Raw genomic sequence first — 26,189 nt, 5'->3', positions numbered from 1 at the left:
TCTTATATCTATGTTTTGAAAATAATTAAATGGCAAAAAAGGAAAAGAGCCTAAAGCAAAACTAACATAACATAATGCCTTTGGCAAGTATCACAGCTCGAAAACATGTTCATAGCAGCTAAGAATCTTCTGATTCTTTCTGGTGTGATACCCCCAAATAGTCTTCGTAGGCCTCTAGCTCTAAGATTCTTAAGCCGTCTCTCTTGTACAGTTCTTTTGGTTTATCCACAGATGTCTGCTGGTGTTTTGGTCGTGGGTAGGACTGTGACAGAAGGGCACAGTAACCTTCCTGTTGGACTTCTGGAGGTACCCCTATCTCTGCCCATTGAGGTTGGCTGAAGTATGTTTGGAATCATCAGCCTGTTGTAGAAGCTGTACTCTTTTCATCCCCAGCTTTTTTACACACAGTGTGATGTCAGTGTGATAGCATAATGTCAGTGTGACTGTATGATGCTCGCTTCCAGAACTTTCTGGTGTTTAATTGAGCCCATTCTTTCCTCTGCTATAGAGAAATGTTCCCCACTGCTATTGGCTACAACACATGCCCAAAGCATGATGGATCGATCAAACCCTGCTGTTCTTTTCATGAGCACCTGCACCCTGGTTCTGTCCAAACCTTTCTTATTGCAACCAAACATTTCTGTTTTAACTTCATCAGTCCACATGGCGCATTTCCAAAATGCATCAAGATTGTTTATATTTTTCTTTGCAAACCTCTGATGCTGAGTTCCGTGGTGGTCGGACATGATATCAGTGCCAGCGGGTGTTACAGAGCATTTCCAACCAGAGGACCAGCTCTAGGCCCTCTAGGAATCTCCTTTTTAGCTGTCTGAAGGGAAGTTTGATTTAACACGGTCTTCCAGACTTGACCGCTATCGACTGCTCCAGTTCACTGTTATTTCTTAAGGATTAGGAAGTGAGAATTAGGAAGTGAGGAAATAGCTACCTGAAAACGCTTCGCCAAGTTAATTTGTTGCCATGTCAATAATTTTATTATTAACTATGTATAGGCCCCCTAAACTTTCGGGGCAGCCGTAGCCTACTGGTTAGCGCTTCGGACTTGTAACCGGAGGGTTGCTGGTTCGAACCCCGACCAGTAGGAACGGCTGAAGTGCCCTTGAGCAAGGCACCTAACCCCTCACTGCTCCCCGAGTGGCGCTGTTGTAGCAGGCAGCTCACTGCGCCAGGATTAGTGTGTGCTTCACCTCACAGTGTACTGAGTGTGTTTCACTAATTCATGGATTGAGATAAATGCAGAGACCAAATTTCCCTCACGGGATCAAAAGAGTATATATACTTATACTAAAACAATCTGTTAAAACTGTTCTAAATGAGCTGAACGACTTCCTGTCAATTATATATAGAATATGACTGTGTTATTATATCAGGGGATTTCAACTTCCATATTGATGTCTCTGAAAACAACCTACTAAGGATTTGCTTGCACTGGACACTTTCAGTTTAATTCAACATGTACAGGGGCCAACGCACTCTCTTGGCCACACCCTGGACCTTGTCATCATGAGGGGTCTCTCCATTATGACAGCCATTAAAGCAGAAATCCGGCCGATTTTTACATGGATCTTGATCGCTAGACGTCGCCGAGTACTGTCAATAGGAACAAAAACGACCAAAATCGGTGCTACCACACTGGAGTAGCTGCAGTTAAAGGCACACTATGCAGGTTTTTTAGCTTAATATGCAAGTTTTTTTGCTTAATTTACCTTCATTTACCAGCTTCAGAGTCATTGGAATGGTTATTTGACTTTTTTTTGGGTTGAATGGTGGCCGTCTCGCTTCCCCTAAGCCTGTGAGTGGAAAAACCACCCTTGCAACTGTGGGCCGGCGGGCCGACGGCCTCAGTGTCAGGAAGTATAACAAGTGTAACGAATTGCTTTACTGCATTCAAATACACATACTGTACACGCCAGGCATCGGCTAGAAAAAGGTAGCGATGGAGTTTCTCAGACATTCGTCATGACAGAGCCAGCGAAAAAGAAGCAAAAACCAAGAAAACAGTAAGGAGAATTGCCAATACTGCATAGTTTACCTTTAATGGCCAGTACTCCCAGTCAGCTACAACGCTCTAAATGGGCTAAACTTGCCTTCTTTTGCCCTTGGGCCCTTACGTGACAAAACGATGCGTTTTCAACTCATTCAGAAGAAACTGTTTGAATTCGAGTTGACAGTACTCAGCAACGTCTAGCCAGATTTCTCCTTGAAGGGCCTGGCCCTATCTGACCATTTTTGTGTTTTCTTTGATATTTTAATGTCACTTCACACTCAGAAGAGCATAAGGGTTCAAAAGCAAATGATCAGCGATCATACTTGTGCTTTTTTTTTAACTGGAACTCTCTCTGACCCCTGTCTTATCAGGCCCAGCAACTGATCTACTTGAGAAATCAAATTCTAGGGCATATCATGACATTGCCCTGCTTAAATTCAAAACAGTCAGAGAAAAACAGAAAGCACCTTGTCCACCAGATCCATTATCAGATCCATGAAGAAATGCTCCGCACAATAACATCAACAGCAGTCGTGTGCTTTTCTGAATTTGTATTTCATTTACTTGCTACAGGCGTGCTTCAAATTGTTAATGTATCGCTAAGTCTGGCATTTTCCCTAAGTCCCTGAAAACAGCTATAGTTAAGGCCTTACTCAAAAAGAAGAACATGGATGCTTCTATCTTAAACAACTACAGGCCCATATCCAACCTGCCTTTTATTGGTAGAATCATTGAGAAACTAGTTTTTAATCAATTAACTATACCTTCCTGATATCAAACTGCTGTTTTGATCATTTTCAGTCAGGTTTTCCTGCCAACCACAGCACTGAAACAGCCCTCATCAAGGTTTTAAATGACATACATGTTAATACTGATGCAGCCAGTTTTAGTGCTTCTGGACCTCAGCGCAAAGTTTGATACTGTGGACCTGTCGTGCTAAAATTCTGGATTGTTCAAAAGGCAGAGTCAGCAATCAGTCAGAAATCTCAGAGAGCTTTATTCACAGTACCAGAGACCTACGCTGTGTCGCTAGCAAGCGCAGTCTAAAGACACAGAGAAAGGGCACACTTCTTATAGGACTTGTCAAACCTTATCTCCCCAAGCAAGCGCAGTCTAAGATACAGAGAAAGGACGCACTTCTTATAGGACTTGTCAAAGCTTACATCTCCCCTTGTAGCATGTGAAATATTCACTGACCACATCACCCAAACTCGTCCAACATTGAACACAAGGATGTATCCCTTAACAACCGACACCAGTGACATTTACCCAAACTTTGGCCTAACTGACATACATGCAGGCGCCAACCTCCTTAGTGAAGATGGCAGCTCGATCTCAGGGCCCTCTCTATCCAAACCAGCACGTAGGCCCAATCACCTTGAGAAAGAATGTCATAAATGCTAAACATCTCTCATCTTCCCAATTTCTGTTCACTTATACACTTCTGTGAATAACTTGCTCACAAACAATGCTAAAAGAGCATATGAGTAAAATATGCAGAACAAACATATGTGGTTTTCTTGCACACAGATCTGAAAGGTTAAAATTTCCTCCTACAGACCACAACATACTTTTTGCACAGACTTCGGATTGGCTGCTCAAAGACACTTTTAAACTGGCTGAAGTCATACCTACAGAATAAGAGTTTCTCTGTTTCTGTGACTGTGTCTCTACAACAACATCCTTGACCTGTGGTGTCCCCCAGGGATCGATCCATGGGGTCTTTGCTGTTCAACCTCTATATGCTCCCACTCAGACTCAAAAATTAAGAAAAATGATTCCTACCACAGTAATGCTGACGACACCCAGATCTACCTAGTCCTATCACCAAATGACTATGGTCCCCTTGACTCTCTATGTAAATGCATTGACAACATCACTTAAGTCCTTGCACTGGCTCCCTGTCACTAGAATTGAGTTTAACGTGTTGTTGCTTGTTTTTAAATCACTTAAAGGGGTGGGTCCAAAGTACTTATCAGACATGCTTGTACGATATCCCTCCCAGACCTCTTAGATCCCAAGAGAAGAATTTGCTTAGAACCCCCACTGAAGCAGCATTTGCCTTTTATGCAGTTCATCTCTGGAATCAACTTCCAGAGAAGATAAAAAATGCACCTGGGATGGAAAACATATAGCTGGGTATCGGTAGATAGAGTGTAGTAGAAAAATGAGTCAGGCCAAAGTAGCCTTATTAACTGCTACCTGCTATAAATCTAGACTGAAGACGAATCTGTTCACAGTGGCTTACTCTTAGTCAGATCATTTATAGCCCCTTTTAATTACACTGTGTGTCATCACTGTTTTTTATCTTTATATTTCATGTATTATTATGACCGCGTAGTCAGATTTATTTATTTATTTATTTATTTATTTATTTTCACATGCCCAAACACTGAAAGACCGGGGTACACGAAACTTGGTGGGCATGTAACCCCACATGGATAGCATGGAACCATCGTTTTTTCGTTTTGATCTGTAGCCCCCCCGCTGGACTGGACCCCCCGAAAGGAGGGTAGGGCAGACACAGTTTTCTGTGAATATCTCAAAAACCGTAGGGTTTAGGAGGACCATTTTTTTTGTATGTTGATCTCAAGGGGCCAGGTCAACCCATTCCATAACCACTCATTTCATGTATAGCGCCACCTAGTTAAACACAAAAAAGTAAAAATGAGGTGTTGTAATTGAAGGTATCTGTGACTTAACATAGTCAAAACTGCACGAAATTGGAAGTGTAGGATCATTACGACACCCTCTGTATGCACGCCAAGTTTTGTGGAATTCCGTTCATGGGGGGCCACACAATAAATTAATTTATGTTACTATACACCAACTGGCCTGTAGGTGGCTGGAGACAGTTTTCTGTGAATATCTCGAGAACCGTAGGGCCTAGGAGGTCCACCTTTTTATGTATGTTGGTCTTAAGGGGGCATGTCAACCCATCCCATTACCACTTATTTCATGTATAAGCCACCTAGTTAAAAATTAAAAGCAAAAAAATTAGGTGTTTTCATCACAATATCTCTGGCTGACAAGGTCAAAACTGCACGAAATTAAAAGTGTAGGATCATTATGACACCCTCCGAATGCATGCCAAGTTTTGTGTACTTTCGTTCATGGGGGGCCTTACAATAAAATAATTTATGTGTACATTTAGTGACGTACACCAACAAGGATTCCCGGGACACTGAAAGACCGGGGTACACGAAACTTGGTGGGCATGTACCCCCACATGGATAGCATCGAACCGTCATTTTTCGTTTTGATCTGTAGCCCCCCCGCTGGACTGGACCCCCCGAAAGGAGGGTTTTTTTCCGTATGTTTGCCTCCAGGGGTCATGTTAACCCATTTCATGTGCATGTGCACAAACAGATACACACGCACACACATACATTCACAGTAATCATACGTATGACACACAGTAGACATATGTGCGGCTTGCATGCATACAGGCACACACACACACACACACACACACACACACACACACATAACATAAACATAACACAAACAATCAAGAATTTCTCAGAATTATGAACAGGCAAGATGGAGGTGGGGTTGTATAAAATGAATTTTACATGTGAAATCTATGAACTAATCATGTTTTGGTACTTGTTGTCTAGCAGATACCAGTGAGAATTGAGTGTGGATAATGCAATTTAGTGAGACAGTTAGAATCATATAGGCCTTTCAGCGTGATTTCTTTTTGTGGAAAAAATGTGCTGGACTGGGCGGCGGTCATATTTTGTACCGCTCTGCGGTACATCTAGTTTTGTTATGCAGTAACATATTTATTTGTTTTTTTATACTTGTTGTTTTACTATTTTTATTTCATTTTATTTTGTTTTCCTTTATTTTTCTATTGATTTATTCTTATATCATGTTATGCAGTTTTATTCTATTTTACTTGCACTCAGGGTTCCTTTACTTTACTTGCAATCAGGGACGGGGATTATGTGAAGCACATTGAGTTGCCTTGAGTACCTTCTGACAGCCTTCTTCTGCTTTGAGATTCATTATTTCAACTTTCAGTCGTACACAGCTGCTTAGAGGAGCCCATACTAATTAACTATTCCAGCAAGGTTAGAGGAGTCAATCAGTATATGTTTAATTTAGTTTATTTATTTAGGACACATTAACATCAATGGTGCAAGGAGGGAACAAAGCCCAATGGGGTTGTACAAGAGTTCCACCTCTTAAAAATATATAGAAATCTTTGAGGCATGCATCACCTACCGTTTCCCAATAGTTGTGATCCAATCATATATCCCTCACAAACTAATTCATGAAGCAAACTAAGTCTGAAACCATTTATTTAAAAGCTCAAATTTATTTAATCTGAACTATGCTTCTTTCCTGTTTTACTCAACAATTAAAAACAAAATGAATACCCTAATTGTGTTTTCGTCTTTAACTTTAAAGGTTAATCTACTATCTTAGCTATGCACAAAATTACATATGTTTTGAGCAGAAGTGCCCATACTTGTGCATGGCACTGTGACATCAAGTTCATGCCAGGTTAAATGCAGGCTGTGCAAGTAGTGTGCAAGTAGTGTGTGTGGAGTGGCCTAATCTTTACATGCTAAGGAGCTCATATCAGGGTGGAGGATAAGCATTTGCATGGAGATAAACACCACACACACACACACACACACACACACACACACACACACGAAAATGAGAGACTTGACTTGACCTTTCTTTACCCCATTTTAAAAGAGATTTGTCATAACTATATAGGCTAATTGTCATTCTCACATTTCAATCCATCTCAAAGACATTACACATTTTTGCCTGTCGCTTACTTTAGTGATTAATCACCCGACTTCCTCTGCAGCTGCTGCTATAAAATAACCAGGCAGAGAGTTAAAAGCCAGTTTTGAGCCATTTTAAGCACGGTAACAGCAACAGGACGGAAATCGACAGCTGATTTCTGCCACCTAGTGGACAATACTCTGTAATACAAATACTGTCATCAGGAGTGTGTAAACAACAGAGCCGTATAGACAGGGTTGGGCCAACTAAAATCTCGGGCGCCACGTTGGATACCTACATCAGATGACTTGAGCGTAATCCTATGGGGCGAATATGCTATGTTCAAATAAATTGCTTATTTTCATAATTAACAGGCACACACATTGCGGGGCAGCCGTGGCCTACTGGTTAGGGCTTCGGGCTTGTAACTGAAGGGTTGCCGGTTCGATCCCCGACCAGTAGGAAAAATGTGGGCGGGGGAAGTGGTTGAGCTCACATCCCATGCCCACATCTACGGCTGAAGCGCCCTTGAGCAACCCCTCACTGCTCCCTGCGCGCCGCTGTAGCAGGCAGCTCACTGCATCGGGATTGGTGTGTGCTTCACTTCACTGTGTGCTTAGTGTGTTTCACTAATTCACAGATTGGGATAAATGCAGAGACCAAATTTCTCTCACGGGATCAATAGAGTATTTATACTGACTTGCTTATTAATGAATTATTATCAATGTTTGTCAATATGTAAAAGAAATATTCCAGTGTATATTTACCTTTTATATAAAGGGTATATTTAACTTTTAGAGTGGGCAGTCGTGGCCTACTGGTTAGGGCTTCGGGCTTGGAACCGGATGGTTGCCGGTTCAATCCCTGACCAGTGGGAACGGCTGAAGTGCCCTTGAGCAAGGCACCTAACCCCTCACTGCTCCCCGAGCGCCGCTGTAGCAAGGCAGCTCGCTGCTCTGGGTTAGTGTGTGCTTCACCTCACTGTGTGTGCAGTAATTCACGGATGGGATAAATGCAGAGACCAAATTCCTTTTATACGTAAGTATACTTGACCTAGAAACCTGATTTACATTTACATATCTGAAATGGGCCTGTAATAGGCTATGCCTAATATGTGACCAGTGACCACGTCTCCTAGTCAGTCTCAGCAGTGAAAAGAACAAACTGGAGGGATAATAACTACTCAATACTGTGGGAGGTAAATGTCAATTTTCAGGCCTACACACCAAAACATACCTTTCTTTTCCTCTTCAGTCTCCTGAGTCCTGACAAAGCCTTTTGTAGTTCACCCATTGCCAAGGACAGGTTAAACTTACTCCATGACGAAAATTGTAACTGTAGTAGGCTAATGCATTGTAATTTAGGCCTACTGCATTGTTAGTAGCCTAACAGACATCGATAAACTACGGAACCCTGGAGAAGTAATTGCAAGAAATGTTTTGGTGCCAAAACATATTTTTTCTGCAGCCAAACACGCAACAGTTTGGCATTTTATTTTTTGGAAATTCATGTTATTTTTGTAATAATTTATTAGGCTATATGTTTTCCATTATTTACTGCATTATGTCAATAGGGATCTGATGAATGTTGGTAGCCAACTGGCATAACGGGATAGCTCAGAACATTCGATTCCCTAGTTGGCCAAACTCTCTCTATATACTGGTCTGATAAACAAGGTATTTTAGCGTCACCTTGTGGACAGATAAAGTTATGACTACACACTGCAACAGAACTGCTGTTCTTAATACCTTCTAAAGAATGATAGTTTTCCTCAGATGCTTTGGTACATTTCTCAAATCATCGTTAACCTTTGCTGCATCGCATAGTATATTGCCTTCAAAAGCACATAATGTCATGCTCATAATGCTCTGTTTATGTCTCAAAAGCAAGTATTTATACCAATTAAATTGTTAGTGCAATCAGAATAACAAGTCCTGACACCATTGTTTATGTCAAGATAGTCAAACTGTTTTTGACCTGATGAAACCCATGACTAGCCTTAGCCAATAGTGGCGCCGCCAGCCGTAATCCTGTACGCACTGTGCGTACAATTTTTCACTTTATTCATGAAATCATTCAATATTACAACAATAAAAATAGCTTGTGTAGGCCTATTGTCTTAATTGAAACATTCCTTACTCGCAAATAATAGCCTATGTTTAAGGGAAAGAGAATGGACATCTCAACATTAGAAGATGATGATTGGTGTAAATTTTGTCACGACATGATAAGCAGTTCTGGCGCTTAAAAACGCAACGTTCCATTCATAAATTATTCAAGCGTAGTGCGCGTCATGACAAGAAAACATAAGCTTAATATTTTTCAGGTGTCTCACAGTAAAAGGCGCACTGTTGTTAGCAGTTATATGCTGAAGGCAGTGAGATTAGGCATTGCATCCTACAGTCACTCAGTTTTGAACATCGCAGTTCGGGTTTCAATATTGATAAGATTCAGTTAATGCGTAGAGTATATGGATCATCTTAAAGTTTGGGACAACCAAACAGCAGTGTAAGCAAATCCTTATTGTTAGGTTACCAGAGGTGTCTTTTCTCTAGGCCTAGACCCAGTGGCGCAAAAAGTGGGTATGCGCTATATGCGGCGCATAGGGGCGCAGCACCGTGTGGGCGCCAAAGCGATGGTAAAAATAATAATAATAATAATAATAATATATTTGGTATATTCTATATGTAGTTACTGTTGTACGTTTCTAAATCATTTCTGCATTTCCTCAATGTTAAATAACATTTTAGAGGACTAACAGGCTAGAGTAGGCGCCCTAGCCTATCTCATAAGATTCCATCATAGAATTTTGACATAGAAAAGGGAGTGGGGGCGCCGTGAGCGCTGAGTGAGCAGGTACGAGTAGTGAGTTTTCGTCTATGAAAGATGGATACAGCAAAAAAAGAAAGAGGGAAAATGAGATGGCATGTCAAGGGATGCACAGTAGTTAAATAAGTGGATGGTGAAAAGCAACAGGTAGGATTTAAAGTATGACGTCTGTGCTTGGAGGCTTGCAAATATTCATGTTAACAGACTAGCGTTTGCTAAGCATACCGATTGAAACCTATTCCATTAAGATAGCTAGGTGGCTACCATGCTCATACTGTCAAGTCAAGTCAAGTCAAGTCAAGTTTATTTATATAGCACATTTCATACACAGAGGACATTCAATGTGCTCATACTGAACTTTTAATGGCAAACTGCAAACAGAAATGTCACGCTAGCAACAACTCATTACATGTTTCCATTTCCTAACAATCCTAATATTAATAGCTTAATATTGTGCTGATAATGTGGCAAATAAAGGCTAGAGTTGGATCAGCCTTATCCTTTGTGAGCAACAGCTGGCAAAAGGACGCTATGAGAACCGTTTAGACTCTCTTAAAGACAATGCACCATTTGACAATACTTCAAGTTCAAATTGGCAGAATTTCTTAAAAAATAATAATTTACACTAATAAATAATGTAAATGATTGGCCTTTTGTTTTACTTTAGTTGTTTGTGTTTTTTTTTTTTTTTTGGGGGGCGCCAATTTGTTGTTGCATACCCCTCAAATAACCCTTCCTAGACCTATGGCAAATCGCGACATAAGCTCATTGGTTTCTTTTATTCTTTTCTTTCCCGTGTTCGTGTGTTGGGTAGTAGGCTAAATGCATTTAAAGCAATGTGAGAGCCAGAGCCGATATAGCCAGAGCAGCTTGCTCTGTTAAGGTATTTGCGTTAAAATGGTGTTCAGCAGCCATAATGTAAAAAAAAATCTCCCTCATCCCATCTCCCTCATTCCTGAACTTTTAAAAAGTGGGGGGCTGGTGCGTACTATGGAATACAACCCATGTCGGCGCCCCTCTGCGCCAGAGGTTTTTGCATTTTCTCCACCTACACATCTGGAAGTTATCGTTAAAATTTATCACCGACACAGTTATGCTGCTAACACGCATGTGCAATATTCTAGGCTACAGGATGAACTGGACGTAATGAACGCCTATCATGACGTTATAGCCAGCCAATAATGTGTAATGTGTCTGTCATAGCCTACTGTCAGTATCAGTGTGTCTGCAAAACAAAACATTCGGCGGCTTGAGTCAAACTTGCGTGACGGAGAAAAGGGTTGAGTCTTGGCCTCAGGCACCAAAGCAAACACTCAAGCTTCGTTACCACTCTGCGATGGCACTGAACGGGAAAGTAGCAGTTGTTACCGGTGGCGCGCAAGGTCTGGGAAAAGGCTTTGCTGAAGTTCTTCTGAGACACGGAGCTAAGGTTGGTTTTTCAAATGGATATTTGCTATAGCTTATTGAATTCGGTATCCAGTTACTCTATGGCAGTGATCTTGTCTGATAAGATGAGAAATCTACATTCTCAGGACTAGGCTGCAAATTAAGTTTATTTGAATGAATCCGTAAATATAGACTATTATTTTCACAGGTGTCCCTTTTTGATGTGGTTGAAGACTCGGGTAACGCCACTAAGACTGCCTTTGACAAAGAATTCGGACCAGACCGAACTTTGTTCTGTGTTTGCGATGTGACCTCTGAAAAACAGTTCACAGGTAAACAGCTCTTTAGCCTATAAAACTCTTAAGCCCTGTCGCTTTGAAGCAAGGGCGTAGGTTTGGTCTCAGCTTTGGTAGGGACACATCCACAACTCCTGTTGTCACGATACCAACATTATTGTTTCAATACCACTAGCAAGTGAAGAATCTCGATTTCGATACTATTGCAATTTTTTAAAATTTGATTTGGTTTGTGTGATTTGTGAGATCATTCACATCAGTGGCAATCATAGAATTTGATTGACCCTCCACACACACACACACACACACACACACACACACACACATAGAAAGTGATGGTTGTCATAGGTTTCTTTTTCATATTTTGTAATTCATATAAACTATACATTTATATTGATAATTATTTATAGTATTTTATGATCTATATGATTACTAATAGCTAAACATATTTAGTAATTTGATTACATCATATTGATATTTAAATTATTAGGCTACACTTGTCTATATCATCACATTTGGTGTGTAAATCTAATTGAGTGCCTGTCACTTTAAGAGGAACGTGAATGCTGAAAAATAGTTTCGCAAGTGCAAGGACATGTGGATTCAATTCAGCATTTTTGCTATGTCATTAGATAAAATAAATGTTAAAAAAAAACTAACAAGTCAAAGAAAATCTTTCTGGGATGAGATCATAGAACAGATAAGTGTCTCGCAATGTTCATTTCTATGGAGTATGGAAATGCACCAGTATTTCTTTGCATTGTGCAGGCTACATTCACAAATACATTAGCCTACATAAACAGAATGTAGAAACAGGAAAATGTCTCGGATCCATTGTTTATTGCGACTGCAAGATTGGTAGCCCAATTAGCCTAACAGTCAGTGATGGTGACTTATAGCCTATGTGACTGCCCGTGCGACACACCCTTATTCAACATGACTCCTAATTTTGGTTGAAAGATTATAGAAGCTAGCTTAGCTGTGACAATATCCTGGGTAATATCCTAACAGCTAATGCTATTTTACACAATAAAATACGAAAGCCTAAGCCTGGTCACCAGTTGCCAGTTTGTATGGCTAATTATTTTGCCTAGACTGCAATGAAAAAGCTTTGTATTTTGGGGTGGCAAAGCTGATCTACAAACCACAAAAAGAGGCAAACATGTACATGCTGAAGGGCAAAGGGAATATCACAATGTTTTACTCCGGCCTTTTTTGGGATAGGCTATGTATTGGCAGTCAGCCCTAACTTACCGTTGTCTTTGACACACCCGCTCGCTTGACTGCCGGCGCAAACAAGTACAGTAGCCTTTGACACTCTCCGTGCGTATAGGCCTACTGTAGCGTGCATGTCAGATAACCCTTCCCCCTCCCCCTCTCCCTCTGTTTTTCAGCAAATCATATGACGACGTTTCTTGTAGCCTACTGTTGTGCTGGCTGTCGGAATGATCAGCAGCACAAATAAGTTAGCTAAAATATTGGTGGGGACAATTTTGTCATCTTAAAATATTGATTAGGACTAGTCCTATGCTTTGAAGTCAACGTAGCAAGTCATTTTTAATAACATTTAATCGAAGACTGATTAGTCTAGGCCTAAAGTATAGTTGTCCTGGTCAAAATGATATTGCTTGTTAGAATGGAAGGCATGAGATGGCTTTGTTACGAAAATAAATTGTATTTCAAGATCTCTAGGCTATTTGAATTTTAGTCTACAAACTGGTTTCCAACTTTACTCCATGGGTGGATCTAACATTGAGGACAACTTACTTGCCTATCTTCATCATCAGTCATTTACACTCTTTTGTAGAGGAATACAAAAGCTGGATCTTGCTCAGTTGTTCAGAAGTTTAATCATAGGGTACGAAGGCTATGACTAATAAATATGTCACATAAGTCTGCAACTTGAATGAAATGGCATTTTACTTGTCATCGTCAAGAATGATGACCAAGAACGGTTAGTGGGGCAGTGTTTAAAAGTCAAATTTGATATCAGTGATAATCTTATATGCTATTCAAAATGTAATTTGGATATTCAAATATCTGGAATGGTTTTTAAATATAGAAATTTGAAAGTAGCTATTACCAGTAGCCTAACAATTACATGGGAAATGGAATGATGTTTGTTTATGTAATTTATGTATTTATTTTTTTGTCAAAAGTGATGTGTACAATATACTGTATCTTTCATGACAATTGCAGGAAGGACTAATTTTTAAAAATATTATGTTGTTTTTGTATTTGTGTGTCGCTTTGGACAAAGGCGTCTGCCAAATCCCATAACCATAACCATAAGAACAACTTTATCCCTAAAGACACCACTTGCTTGATCTGATGTTTTTTGGTTGTTTAACCATACAGTAGCTCAGTGGTTCTCAAAGGGAGGGGCGGGCCCCACTAGTGGGGAATAGAGACATGACAGGTGGGGCGCGAAGAACAAGAGGAAATTGTTCGTTTTTTTGATAAGGAAGTCAAGTCAAGTCAACTTCATTTACGTATAGCGCATTTCATAAACAGAGGTCATTCAATGTGCTTTAGATAAACAAAAGCAAAAAGCAGAAAGCATCTGAGAACAGTTTGGTCTTAAGTCTAGATTTAAATCTGGCTACAGTTGGGGCCTTTTTGATGTCATCCGAAAGTTGGTTCCAGAGCTGAGCCGCATAGCAGCTAAAAGCAGCTTCACCATGTTTAGTTCTAACAGCAGCTTTTACTAACAGGTTTTTCACCTGGGACCTGAGAGGACGAGAAGGTTTGTACTGCTGAAGCATGTCTTATAGGTATTTTGATAGGTATTTAGGTCCTGCTCCATTTACTGATTTATAAACAAGCAGTAGTGCTTTAAAGTCAATTCTGTGACTTACTGGAAGCCAGTAGCCTAGAAATCTAGACGCACCCTAGCGGCAGCAAATGTAAATGTAATTGAGCACAGCGTTAGTTCTGGCAGGCCACGGAGTCAAGCCAAGCTGTCAGCTGGCAGCTCAGCTGGTTGATCAGCTGGTTGATCAGCTGGCCTGTCAGCTGAGAGTACCCTTAGCTCGTCATTGGCTGAGAGGCGATTAGGCCCTACTTTTAAGCTGCTCTCATGGCTGGGCTTGCCGTTCCCTTTGCAAGCCACTCTGCTACCCACCTCCACCTGATTGATTATTGTCTTATTCAATGTTGTTGTCATTGATGCTTGCTCTGTTCTGTATTCCTTATGGGGGGGATACCTTGCTGCGGGGTATACTACGAAGCACGTTAGACATATCTAGGCTATGTAGACATATCGAGGCTTGACAAAGCCTTGACTCAGGGGTATACATTAAGTGATGCTACGATTGCAGTTATGTGATATATTTCGTAGTACAGTGTCCTGGGGCCTATTGCACAAAAGCAGAATTAAGACATCCGGGATAAGTTACTGAGCTACACGGCTCCCTCAAATAGACCCCACCACCGATCACAGATTCACTGATTCACCATGGCAACTAGAGCGGCTTCATTGCTTCTTCTACGGTGTGAAGTAGGTAGCGATAGCCTTTTCACAACAGCAACAAACAGCAACACCTCTGTTAAGGAACTAGTTCCGCGACCACCACGCGTGAAATGGTTAGGCACTCCCGTGACGTCACATTGTCGCATGACAGGTCGGGAATGGCGAGTATGTAAAAGTTAATTAATGATCACAAACGTTTAAATAATGACAGTGGGTCTAGGTATATGTGATAACAATGTGTAGTGGGCAGTGGAATAACTATTGGTTTCCGTTTGTGGTGACTGCTGACTGAGATAAGGGATGAGATTAAATAGATCCTGGAACTAGCTCCACAGAATAAGTCGCCATGGTAACTTATACCATAACATATCCTGCTGCCCCCTATCCTGCTTTTGTGCAACTGGATCACGGATAAATTGAGCCAGGATAACCAAGATATCCCGGCTTAATCCCTTATCCTAGTTTTGTGCAATAGGCCCCTGCTCTCCCTGCCTTAGGCTTTCTGTGTTGGCACACGGAAGGGTAGGGAGGTCCCAGAACAGAGCCATACCGCCAAATGTAACTTATTACATATCAATAAACTATTTTGACTAAAGTGGTCCTGACTGTAATGTAATTTGCTGCCAGGGTAGTCTAGCCACTCTCCGTTGGCTTGTGAGCTGGAAAAATAAAACTTCGATAAGGCCAATCACATCGTGTATAGAGTCGGTAGGTGGGCTTAACATAATGATTGACGGCAGAGTTGCAACGGTTCAGTGTGAATTCCCTGCTACTTGAAAACAAAGAAAATGAATGTTGCTGTTGGCGAACAGGGTGACACCTGGGGGGAATTCCATCAACCTCGCTAAAGGCCAAACCTGGCTTATTTCGATAAGTCTCGCTAATTTTAGTGAGAAGTCCGTTCCATTAATGAGGTTAACGTGAATCCCAGCTTGGTAACCATGGGAATTTATGCCACAGAACTAACCTGCTCCGTAGCAGGTTAACTTTCAAGCTAAATTAAGCTGTGTTGCAAAAAAACCAATCAGTCGAAAACGAGTCCAAAAAAGATGGTTCCGATCAACCTGTGCTCGTCACCTGTAGCCTACAACTTCAAAAATAGAAGTAGGCCTATAGAAATGTTTTTTTTCCGACAGTGCACCAAGCATGGATTTACACATTCACTACCTCCAAAGAATGTATGAAGATTATACGATTAAACATGTTTTAACTTCACATGTGGTTCTAGGAATCGTGCTACTCTGCGTCACTTACGTTCGGTGGTGGTGTAACGTGCAGCGAGACGGTATAGGAAAGGAATTACATTCTTTAGCGTGTTACGCAGGTTAAACTTCCCATCACAGTATTAAGGCTACATTGTTTATCACCTTGATGATGGCATTTTTAGTTATAATCTTTGATGAAAGACATATGTCTACTGCTGATAAAGGGTCATGCACATTTGGTAGGCTGTTCAGTGACATATCTGATGCAAGCCAAAGGATAATTATTCTGTAGCCTAGGCAGCGAATAATTAAAACTGCTTCATGTGTCGACGATTGTTCATGAATGTCAAATCAACTGTATGCCACACAGATCAAAAAACTAGGCATAAATTGAATTGAAAGCCATTGCATTTCAGATAATTTTATTTCAAACACTTTGGGACTTATGGGGAGACAATAGGCTATTATGTTGATACTAATTTATTTTATGACCACCTACACCTAGACAATAATTTGGAGTGAACTCTTTTAGTATAAGAACGTAGGCTATAGATAGTTTTGAATATATGGCAAAGTTGTTTTTGAGTTTATACTATTTATTCATTCACTCGTTTTGTTCAAGCATAGACTGTAGGCTATAGTCTATGTGTTCAAGAGTGAAGCCAATCAAACTCACAATTGATTTCAAACTCGCAATTGATTTCAAAGCATTGTTGTTTTAAATGTATGCTTTGATTATTCTCCAATTTCTGTAGGCAATCAATTTTTTTCTCTCGATGTTAAATTTGATGACTTTCGATGAAAATCCTGTAGATGGCGCTTGCCTATCGAACAGAAATCATCTAGTATTGTCTTAATTTTACGACATATATCGTCTTTTCGTCAATCTACTGTTTTGGTCTACTGAAGATGAAGCTGAACTAAACCTCGCTTGAATAAACGAGGCCAAGATGCCGCTAACTTGAGTTAATGGAACGGCTTCAGCCCCAAGTGAAAGTCTACGCTAGTTCAAGCCAGGCTATTTCTGTTAAGTGCCGCCTTCATTAGCGAGGTTGATGGAATACCCCCCTGGGCCTATTGCACAAAACTAGGATAAGGGATTAAGCTGGGATATCTTGGTTATCCTGGCTCAATTTATCCGTGATCCAGTTGCACAAAAGCGGGATAGGGGGCAGCAGGATATGTTATGGTATAAGTTACCATGGCGATTTATTCTGTGGAGCTAGCCTGCTCCAGACCAGGCTAAATTCCAGGATCTATTTAATCTCATCCCTTATCTCAGTCAGCAGTCACCACAAACAGAAACCAATAGTTATTCCACTGCCCACTACACATTGTTATCACATATACCTAGACCCACTGTCATTATTTAAACGTTTGTGATCATTAATTAACTCTTACATACTCACCATTCCTGACCTGTCATGCGACAATATGGCGTCCACGGGGTGTGCCTAACCATTTTGTGCGTGGTGGTCACGGCACTAGCTGCAATATTCTCCTAAACAGAGGTGTTGCTGTTTGTTGCTGTTGTGAAAAGGCTATCGCTACTCACTTCACACCGTAGAAGAAGCAATGATGCCGCTAGTTGCCATGGTGAATCTGTGATCGGTGGCGGGGTCTATTTGAGGGAGCCGTGAGCGCGCACTTATCCGGGATAGGTTTCACCTGACTTGATGAATCCGTGTCTGCTCATCCTGGCTTGGTCTTTGTGCAACCAATTAAGCCTGTACGCTCTTGTTTTGGATTCATTGAGCGCAGCTCAGTAACTTATCCCGGATGTCTTAATTCTGCTTTTGTGCAATAGGCCCCAGAGGGGTATTTCACAAAGGCAGAATTAAGACATCCAAGATAAGTGATAAAGCGAGGTTTGACATAGCGTTGTCTGGTCATCCTAGCTCAACTCGTTTCACTAATGCCAATCCAGGATGAGTAGGAGCGACTATGTCAAGCCAGGTGTAAGTAATTCAGGATGTGTGCGTGTTCTCGTTTCTGCTTCAAAGTGCCCACGGTTGGAATAAAAAAGACGCGGAAAATAGCGTCATTCACACAAAGTGAACAACCGCTTTTGATATAGACTAACAATGAAGTAAAGTTGTCCTTTGTGGAATGGGGAATCACGGCTATTTCTGTAAAACAGCAGGAGTAGGCGTGGTAGACCAACTGAATGCAAATTTACGTATGCACCCACGTGTGAGTGCTTCCTTGTCTCGGCACGCAATGTCATTAAGAAAGCGCTTGCCACTGCAAAGAATGCACATAGTATGATATACCTTAATATTATAGTTGAAAATACCTTCGAAAACTTGCCCCTCCACTTCCAATCAACTACAGTAGGCTATTCATCAAACGTCTATCCATAAAATAAGCAAATAATGAGTAGCCTACCTAGGCCTATGTTAATAATTATAAGGCTATCACAATTAAAATAATAACCATATGGTAGTAGGCAGACAATCTGTTTTGTTTTGCGAGCAAATACATTTAGCAAATAGTTTATAAATGGAATAAAGCTCCTTAAAAATTAGCACAGAGGTCTGATGTGAATGACAGCTATCTGAACCAATAAGATGACATAATTACCATTAGAATTAACTTAGCTTGGCTGTTAGCCTGCTCGGGACCAGGCTAGGTGCAGAGAATAAATCCCCATGGTAACTTATGTGCCATCTCTTTTGTGAAACCAAGTCGAGGCTAAATTCATCCAGGATAACCTAAAAATCCCAGCTTAATCCCTTATCTAGGTTTTGTGAAATACCCCTCAGTTAAGCTTTTTTTAAGTTGGCAAAAGTTGAACTAGACAACTAGGTCCGCTGGTGGGAAAACGCACTCATGAGTTGTAGCGCTATCCTATTGTGTGCAGAGGGAATTTGAAAGACAACCGATTTTCCCGCCCCTCGGACTGAGCACTGCGAATGGGGAGTCCCCAGACCCTACATCTTGATGTGGGTCTGGCTCGTCAGGCTAGGAAGCCCGTGCAGGGACTTTTGGAGTAATGTGGTCAGTTCTTTTAGTTTTTGTTAGAATCCCAGCTGCTGCATTTTGTATCACCTGAAGCTGTTTAATAGTCTTTTTAGGAAGGCCTGTGAACAGTCCATTGCAGTAATCAACCCTGCTGGAGATAAATGCATGAATGAGTTTTTCTAAATCATGTTTTGACATCAACCCTCTAAGTTTGGCAATATTTTTGACGTGGTAAAAAGCTGATTTAGTTATTGCTTTCATGCGTGACTGTTGGAATTTAGATCACTGTCAATTACAGTTTTTTCTGATTGCTTAAGCACATTTTTTGTAACTATGGCTTTTTTTGCAAAACTCTACACACAAATAGGAAAACCTTTCACCCAATCAGCAAAACATTCTAGTTCTCTTGCAAAAGCCAACACACCTTGCTTAACTCTTCACACCTTCGTAAAAATGGTGTTTTCGTATCAAACAGTAAACACAAGCCATCACAATAATAAGCACACAATGTGCCAACTGCACACTGATGGTATGAATAAAAAACACATCTGGCTTTTGCTTTCTCTGTGCACAAGGTAGACTATGTCAGTTTGAGGTCATACATTTGTCATAGTTCTGTAAACATACAGGGATCCAAACTTCAAGTATTGGTGTTTATTTACACACATCAAAACAAACACAAGTGTGTTATTCCAAGTCAAAACACAAAATAGCAATTTCACTGAGACAAAACAAATCTGTCTACGTCGGGTCGTCTCTCTCAAAATTTTGTCTACATCACATGCAATGTCTTAGTCCAAGGCACCAGGGAAAATATATTCTGGAATGCCGTATCCAGGCCTGACATGACAATATCCCCACATGTAGACTGATTTTTTTGCCTGTAAAAGGGCTATTTTTTTCTCTTCTTACCCTTCCTCTTCCCCCTCCCCATCCTCCTCTTGCTCCTCCTTGTCCTCTTCCTCTAACTTCACCTCCTTGTCCTTGTCATCCTCTCCCTCTCACTTCTTCACCTCTGCATCCTCTTCCTCCTCTTCTTCCTCCTACTTCTTCACCTCCACGTCCTATTCTTCGGCCTCCTCTAAATCTTACTCTTCCCACTCTTCCTGCTCCCTCCATTGTACCCATACATTACCTGTGGCTTATTTATAGTGCTTAGGCTGATTGCAAAGTGAACTAATTATCTAAAACAGTTTTCACATGAGAAAGTGTGCCAGAGAGTTGGCAAAATAGTGTTAATAGTGTAAATAATGTGTATAGATTTGCTAGGTGTGTTGATCATTTGGAATTTGAGTGTAAAGCAGTGAGTTGTGTTTACAGTTCCGCAAAAAGAGTGCTGTGCAGTGGATCGTGCCTCCAGTTGTGCAAAGTGTGTGTTACAAAATTGCAAATTGAGTGCAAATCAGTGTTCTTTGTGTGCTTTTAGTTTTGCGAACTCAGTGAGTGGTTTTGCTATAAGAATTAATAGTTTTAGAAATTGTGCTATAAGAATCACGGTTGTGTTTAAGCATTCAGAAAAAAACTATAATACACCAAGATTTTTACTGCAGGAAGATCATAGATTTAAAACAAAATAGCCACACACAAGCATAAACAGACCAACATATGAAACATCATCAGATCCTGCGGACCAAATCAGGAAATGTAACGTGGAACCAAAATGCGAAAATAATATTTCAATGTTACCATTTTGCCGGGGTGATGGGGTCAGGTGGGGCTTAACAATTCCCCACCTCCAAAGTGGGCAGTGACAGAAACAGTTTGAGAAACACTGCAGTAGCCTAATATAGACTACAGACTACAGAGTCTGTAGTTAAAGGTGGTTGTGTTTATGTTTATATTTAAATTTGTTAGCAAACGCTTTTGTGCAACAAAAAAAAAGAAGTTAAACCAAGGGCCAAACTAAACACACCAGCTCACCTTCAGTACTCCCAGAGAAACTCCATGCAGGGTTTAGTTTTAGTTTGGGGGACAAGCTGGCCCCACTCTGTGTTTTTACTCTCTGTTTTCAGTTTTCGGAGCCATGGGCTGCCTACAAAGACTGTTTTCTTTTTTGTGTTTTCATGGAATGCAAACATGCACAATATACCATATCCCTGCCATACACACACACACAATATACCTTTTTAATTACTACGTTTAATGTATTCTTTAAAGTTGAGCTGGCTCTTGAGCAAAAGAATTTCATTTACTCATAATTCCTTTTATGAATACATGATAATAAATTACTTGAACTAATTGAAGTTGAATGGACGGTTAGCGGTCATGAGGAGATAATTGGACAATGTTGCTTTGGACAAAAGTGTCTGCCAAATCCCATAACCATAACCATGATTGCTGAATGTGACAAAAAATTTTATGGGGTTGAAATCGCGTAGAATCCCTGATTGCACCTTTAACCATAGTAGGCCTACCACCTGACATTTGACTGAAAAAATAGTACAAATGTAAAACAATGTCAACTTTTGTAACACAAGTTCACATGCCATGCCACCCAGATATCAGACATGTCAGAGGCAATATTTCAGTTCAGCTCAGCCCTGCCCTTATAAGAGATTAGTGTATGGGGAACCACCTACGAGTGAACATGTAAAAAGGTTTGTAATTGGGGAGAGGACAAGTAGACATCAAGTATCTTGAAATACAGTTTCTTGAATGTCAGTGCCGATATCTCCACCTGCCTTTCTGACAAATTTGTCATTTTGAGTAAAGGACAACGTCATCATCGTTGATTGACATATGAAGGTAATCATGAATGATTTGGTAGCTTCTGATGAAAACTCAGTCTGGACAAGTATCTGATGAGGATGAATGATCCTGTTAATATTATTAATTAACAGTAGCCTACATTTTTATTGGCTGATATGTTAAGTTCCTCATGCTAAAGATGCTGTTATGTGATGTGTGGTTTTTCCCAATCTGGAAATAAAAAGGTGAATGTTCCTTACAGATGCTTTCCAAAAAACCGTGCAGTCGTTTGGTGGCATTGACATTGTTTGCAACAACGCGGGAATCATAAACGAGACGGACTGGGAGAAAACTGTGGCCATCAATCTGGTATGACTAAAGGGTTTCGGGTGAGGGGATGACTATGAGACAGACACTGGGTTTATACCATCTCCAATAGTTCATATGTTATGATGATTTACAAAGCTGTTTTATGGTCTCTGTTTGTTCATATGTTATGACGATTCACAAAGCAGTTTCTCTTCCCCATCTGGTGAGTTGCTTTTGGGGCACAGGATCTACTCATTGGAGAAATGATGTACACTATTCATTTTTCCCTGTGATGAAACGCAGGGTCATTAGACAACACATGTACAGAGTTGACAAGATATTGCAAAATGTTTTGTTCATCACTATTACACAAGAACATCCTCTATTGTCGTTTGACAGCACTGCTAGTTCAAACAGGGGGAAGTGAATCTGGCAGATTTAGACACTACAAGTCGCCTTTAAAGCTTCCTGTGATGCGTCTCCATTGGTCACTAAAGCCAGAGTATATTGACAACTCACTTCCTGATGATTAAGGTCAGGAGAGATAACGAGGGAGGGAGCTAAACAATCAAGTTTAAGGAGATCATTAGTTTCATTCTGGGTACTGTATGTGAGGCATGTCCAGGCACCTCACGTATCACAGGACTGCTTGTGTGATTTGAAGCACAGCAGCCATGTCAACTGCAACTATGACTGGTCACTTGTGTGTCCAGTAAAACCTGTACTGTCAAGTGGACTTCCTGTAAACACACCTGAAGTCAAACACCGCTGATGCAGGTGAGGTTCAGTGTGCATACCTGTGGGATGACACACAGTAAATAAGGGTTACCTGTTAGACCACACCTGGGTCTTTAGGATGTCCGGGAGAGAACTGTGAGTCGCTGCATCTTAATGTAAAGGGCAGAGGTGAAGTTCAGGGAGCGCACTTGTAAATACAGGTGCACCTGTTTGAGTTATAGAGCACCTTTGATCTGACAGTAAGTGGTTGTCTTGTGTAGAGTGGCGTGATCAGAGGGACCTACCTGGCTGTAGAACACCTGAAGAAACAGAATGGGGGCAGAGGGGGCGTCATTATCAACATCGCCTCAATGGCAGGTGAGTGGACACACACACACACACACACACTATACAACTACAGGTACACTCTGCAAAATGATTCCCAGAGCAGAAATGACTCAGACCAGGTTGTTTTTCCTGCATTCTTTATTTGAAGTAAACACTCCAATTCCTTCAGCACATGTGTGCTTGTTGGTAGTTGTTTGTAGTGGCAGTTTAGAGGAGGAGACCAGCAGTAACTCTGAGCAGCTGGGAAACAGAAAGCTACTCTGCCAATGAGTATCATGTGTTGAACCATCCCAGTGGTGGAGTGGAGGAGTGGCACTTGGTAGACCGCTGGGGTTGCCTCTCTCACACACACACACGCACACACACACACACACACACACACACACCCCTTCCCGGCAGCTTGGACATGACCTTTGTGACGAGCCTGTTTCAGTAATGTTCCTGTTGCTCGTGGTGATCAGGAAGACTAAGCTGTGAACATGTCATCAACACTTGTATGTGTGTTTCACATTCTTCTAGGGCATATCATGGTACCATGTCAGCACATCAGGGCACAGATTATTTTAGGGCACATCATGTAGAAATATTTGAATCCAACAGTCTGCAGCCTGTCTGCTATCTCTTTTAATTTGTCACTAACCCGGGTTGTAAATTAAGCTTTCAGATACCAATTTAGCAGTCAGTTTGGGTTTAGAGCACAGGTTTTGTATTGTTTTTCTGTTAAACTGAACAGAAATAAATTCAGGCACCTATGCAATCTGGCAATCCAGTCTTGGTTTTCTAATTGGCAGGCTACTGTAATACAAGTTAGGGTATGTAATTGGGCCCTGAAAGATCTCTCGTACAGAATAAACATATTTTTTGAATGAGTGTTTTCCTTAATATAAGGGCTGGTAGATTATATACCGCTGTCTTTACTTTACATGGCGAGTCAAAAGGGTCATAAATGCATTAATAACTAATCTGTTTGCATAAATAGTCAGGTGTGTGTGTCTGTTGTCTACTTGACTGGCAATGTGAAGATAACTCGCTTCATTCTCTTGGTGGATGGCAGAGATACCCCCAGGAGGAAGTGGTTGTTGTGGGTGTTACGTCTTTGCAAATAGGCCTCTGGCCGCACTGTGTGGGCCAATGGCTGCTGCAAGGCCTACATTAAGATCAATATGTCAGTGGCGCTGTGGTTAGACTGTAGCCTCCCAAACTTCCGCTGTGCAAGATGTGCGAGGGGGAAACTGGTCAGGGTGAAGAAATGTGAAGTGCAGCTCAAGAGATTCAAGACATTCTTAGATTCAAATATTTTTTGTGAATAATCAGTTAGAGGATATAGATATTTGGTCCTGCTGTGAACTAAATTAGTGTGTGTGCGTGCGTTTTAGGTCTTGGTCCTCTCCCAACATGTCCTGTCTACACTGCTACCAAACATGGGGTGGTTGGCTTCACCAGAGCCATGGCGGTAAGCATGAGCAGTTGCACCCTCTGAACTCTGAGAAAAACAAACATGTTTCTAAATATTGTTCCTACAGAACGCTGCACAGCGTGCAGTTTAATGGAGTATGGCAGCACTTTCTGAGGCTGTGTGTGTGTGTGTGTCTGTGTGTATGTGTGTGTGACTGCATGTGTGCCTCTGCTGTTCACATGGTCTCATAATGCACGGTTTGCCTGTGTGTGTGTGTGTGCGTGTTTCAGATGGCCTCAGAATATGGCGGTTACGGTGTGCGTCTAAACATGATCTGCCCCATATTTGTGCGGACGGGGCTGTTGTCCTCTCTGGACAAGGAGGAAAGGGCTGGAGATTTTTACCACCTCAGAGATGTCAACCAGAAAATCATGGAGAGATTCGGCACTCTTGAGTAAGCCTCACTGCTGCTACATACACACACACACACACACACCCATTTGCAGTGCAGAGAACCTTTTTAGCTGAACAGGGGTCACATGAAAATAATCTTGTCAAACGTGTTTGTTTTTTAGCTACATTTCTACAAAGAATGTGTGTGTGTGCGCGTAGGGGCGCCGCTAGGGTTGTATTCCATTGCCCAGGGCACTACCCCCATCCCCAGAAAAAAAAAAATGTAACGGTGGCTAACCCTATTTTTTTAAAAAATTCTGGCTGCTAACACACCATTTTAACACAAATACCTTAACAGAGTAAGCAGCTCTGGCCATATCGGCTCTGGATCACATGACATTGCTTTAAATGCATCATCGCTTCACTACCCAACACGCGAGCAAGAGAAAGAAAAGAAAAAAAGAAACCAATGAGCTCATGTTGTGATTTGGTCTGGGTCTAGGCCTAGAGAAAAGACAGCACTGGGTCTAGGCCTAGAGAAAAGACAGCACTGGGTCTAGGCCTAGAGAAAAGACAGCTCTGGTAACCTAACAATAAGGATTTGCTTACACTGCTGTTTGGTTGTCCCAAACTTTGAGATGATCCGTAGGCTACTCTACGCATTAACTGAATCTTATCAATATTGAAACTTGAACTGCGATGTTCCAAACTGAGTGACTGTAGGATGCAATGCCTTATCTCACTGCCTTCAGCATAACTGCTAACAACAGTGCGCCTTTTACTGTGAGACACCTGAAAAATATTAAGCTGCTGTTTTCTTGTCATGACGCGCACTACGCTTGAATGATTTATGAATGGAACATTGCATTTTTAAGTGCCAGAACTGCTTATCATGTTGTGACAAAGTTTACACCAATCACCATCACGTATCCTAATGTTGAGATGTCCATTCTCTTTGCCTTAAACATAGGCTATTATTTGTGTGTGAAGCATGTTTCAATTAAGACAGTACACAAGCTATTTTTATTGTTGTAATATTGAATGATTTCCTGAATAAAGTGTTGTAAAATTGTATGCACAGTGCGTACAGGATTACGGCTGGCAGCGCCACTGTGTGCGAGCATATGCCTGTGTATTCATGTGTATTTGTGTTTGCAGGGTGTCTGATGTCGCCAAGGCGTTTGAGAAGCTGGTTCTAGATGAAAGCAAAAATGGAGCTGCTCTCTACGTCAAAACGGAGGGTGCTGATTATGTGAAGTTTCCAACTCAAGAAGACATAGAAGAGAAAAGCAAACAGTAACATACTAACTCTCTCACTCACACACGCACATGCACAGCCACACACACTAACCCTCTCACTCACACACGCACATGCACAGCCACACACACTAACCCTCTCAGTCACACACGCACAGCCACACACACTCAC

General features: G+C 41.2%; 1 protein-coding gene across 1 annotated transcript; it reads left to right on the top strand.

Annotated features, from left to right (window-relative positions):
• Positions 1-10,662: 10,662 nt before the first annotated feature.
• zgc:56585 (uncharacterized protein LOC393297 homolog) lies at positions 10,663-26,140 on the top strand. Its single transcript, XM_048227722.1, has 7 exons — positions 10,663-11,015; positions 11,181-11,304; positions 21,860-21,966; positions 22,905-23,001; positions 24,348-24,424; positions 24,658-24,821; positions 25,919-26,140. The coding sequence occupies exons 1-7, from the start codon at positions 10,923-10,925 to the stop codon at positions 26,058-26,060; spliced, it is 804 nt and encodes a 267-aa protein (XP_048083679.1). The 5' UTR covers positions 10,663-10,922; the 3' UTR covers positions 26,061-26,140.
• Positions 26,141-26,189: the final 49 nt, after the last annotated feature.

The sequence above is a fragment of the Alosa alosa genome, chromosome 2, assembly GCF_017589495.1.
Source record: "Alosa alosa isolate M-15738 ecotype Scorff River chromosome 2, AALO_Geno_1.1, whole genome shotgun sequence".
Taxonomy (NCBI): Eukaryota; Metazoa; Chordata; class Actinopteri; order Clupeiformes; family Clupeidae; genus Alosa; species Alosa alosa.
This window is presented reverse-complemented; position numbering and strand designations above follow the sequence as displayed.

What these genes read in the sequence shown, in the direction of transcription:
- zgc:56585 (XM_048227722.1), top strand. Translation starts at nt 10,923, where the DNA reads ATGGCACTGAACGGGAAAGTAGCAGTTGTTACCGGTGGCGCGCAAGGT. An exon ending in CAACATCGCCTCAATGGCAG is followed by an intron (nt 23,002 to 24,347) that starts GTGAGTGGACAC and finishes CGTGCGTTTTAG; the next exon opens with GTCTTGGTCCTCTCCCAACA. An exon ending in GCTTCACCAGAGCCATGGCG is followed by an intron (nt 24,425 to 24,657) that starts GTAAGCATGAGC and finishes TGCGTGTTTCAG; the next exon opens with ATGGCCTCAGAATATGGCGG.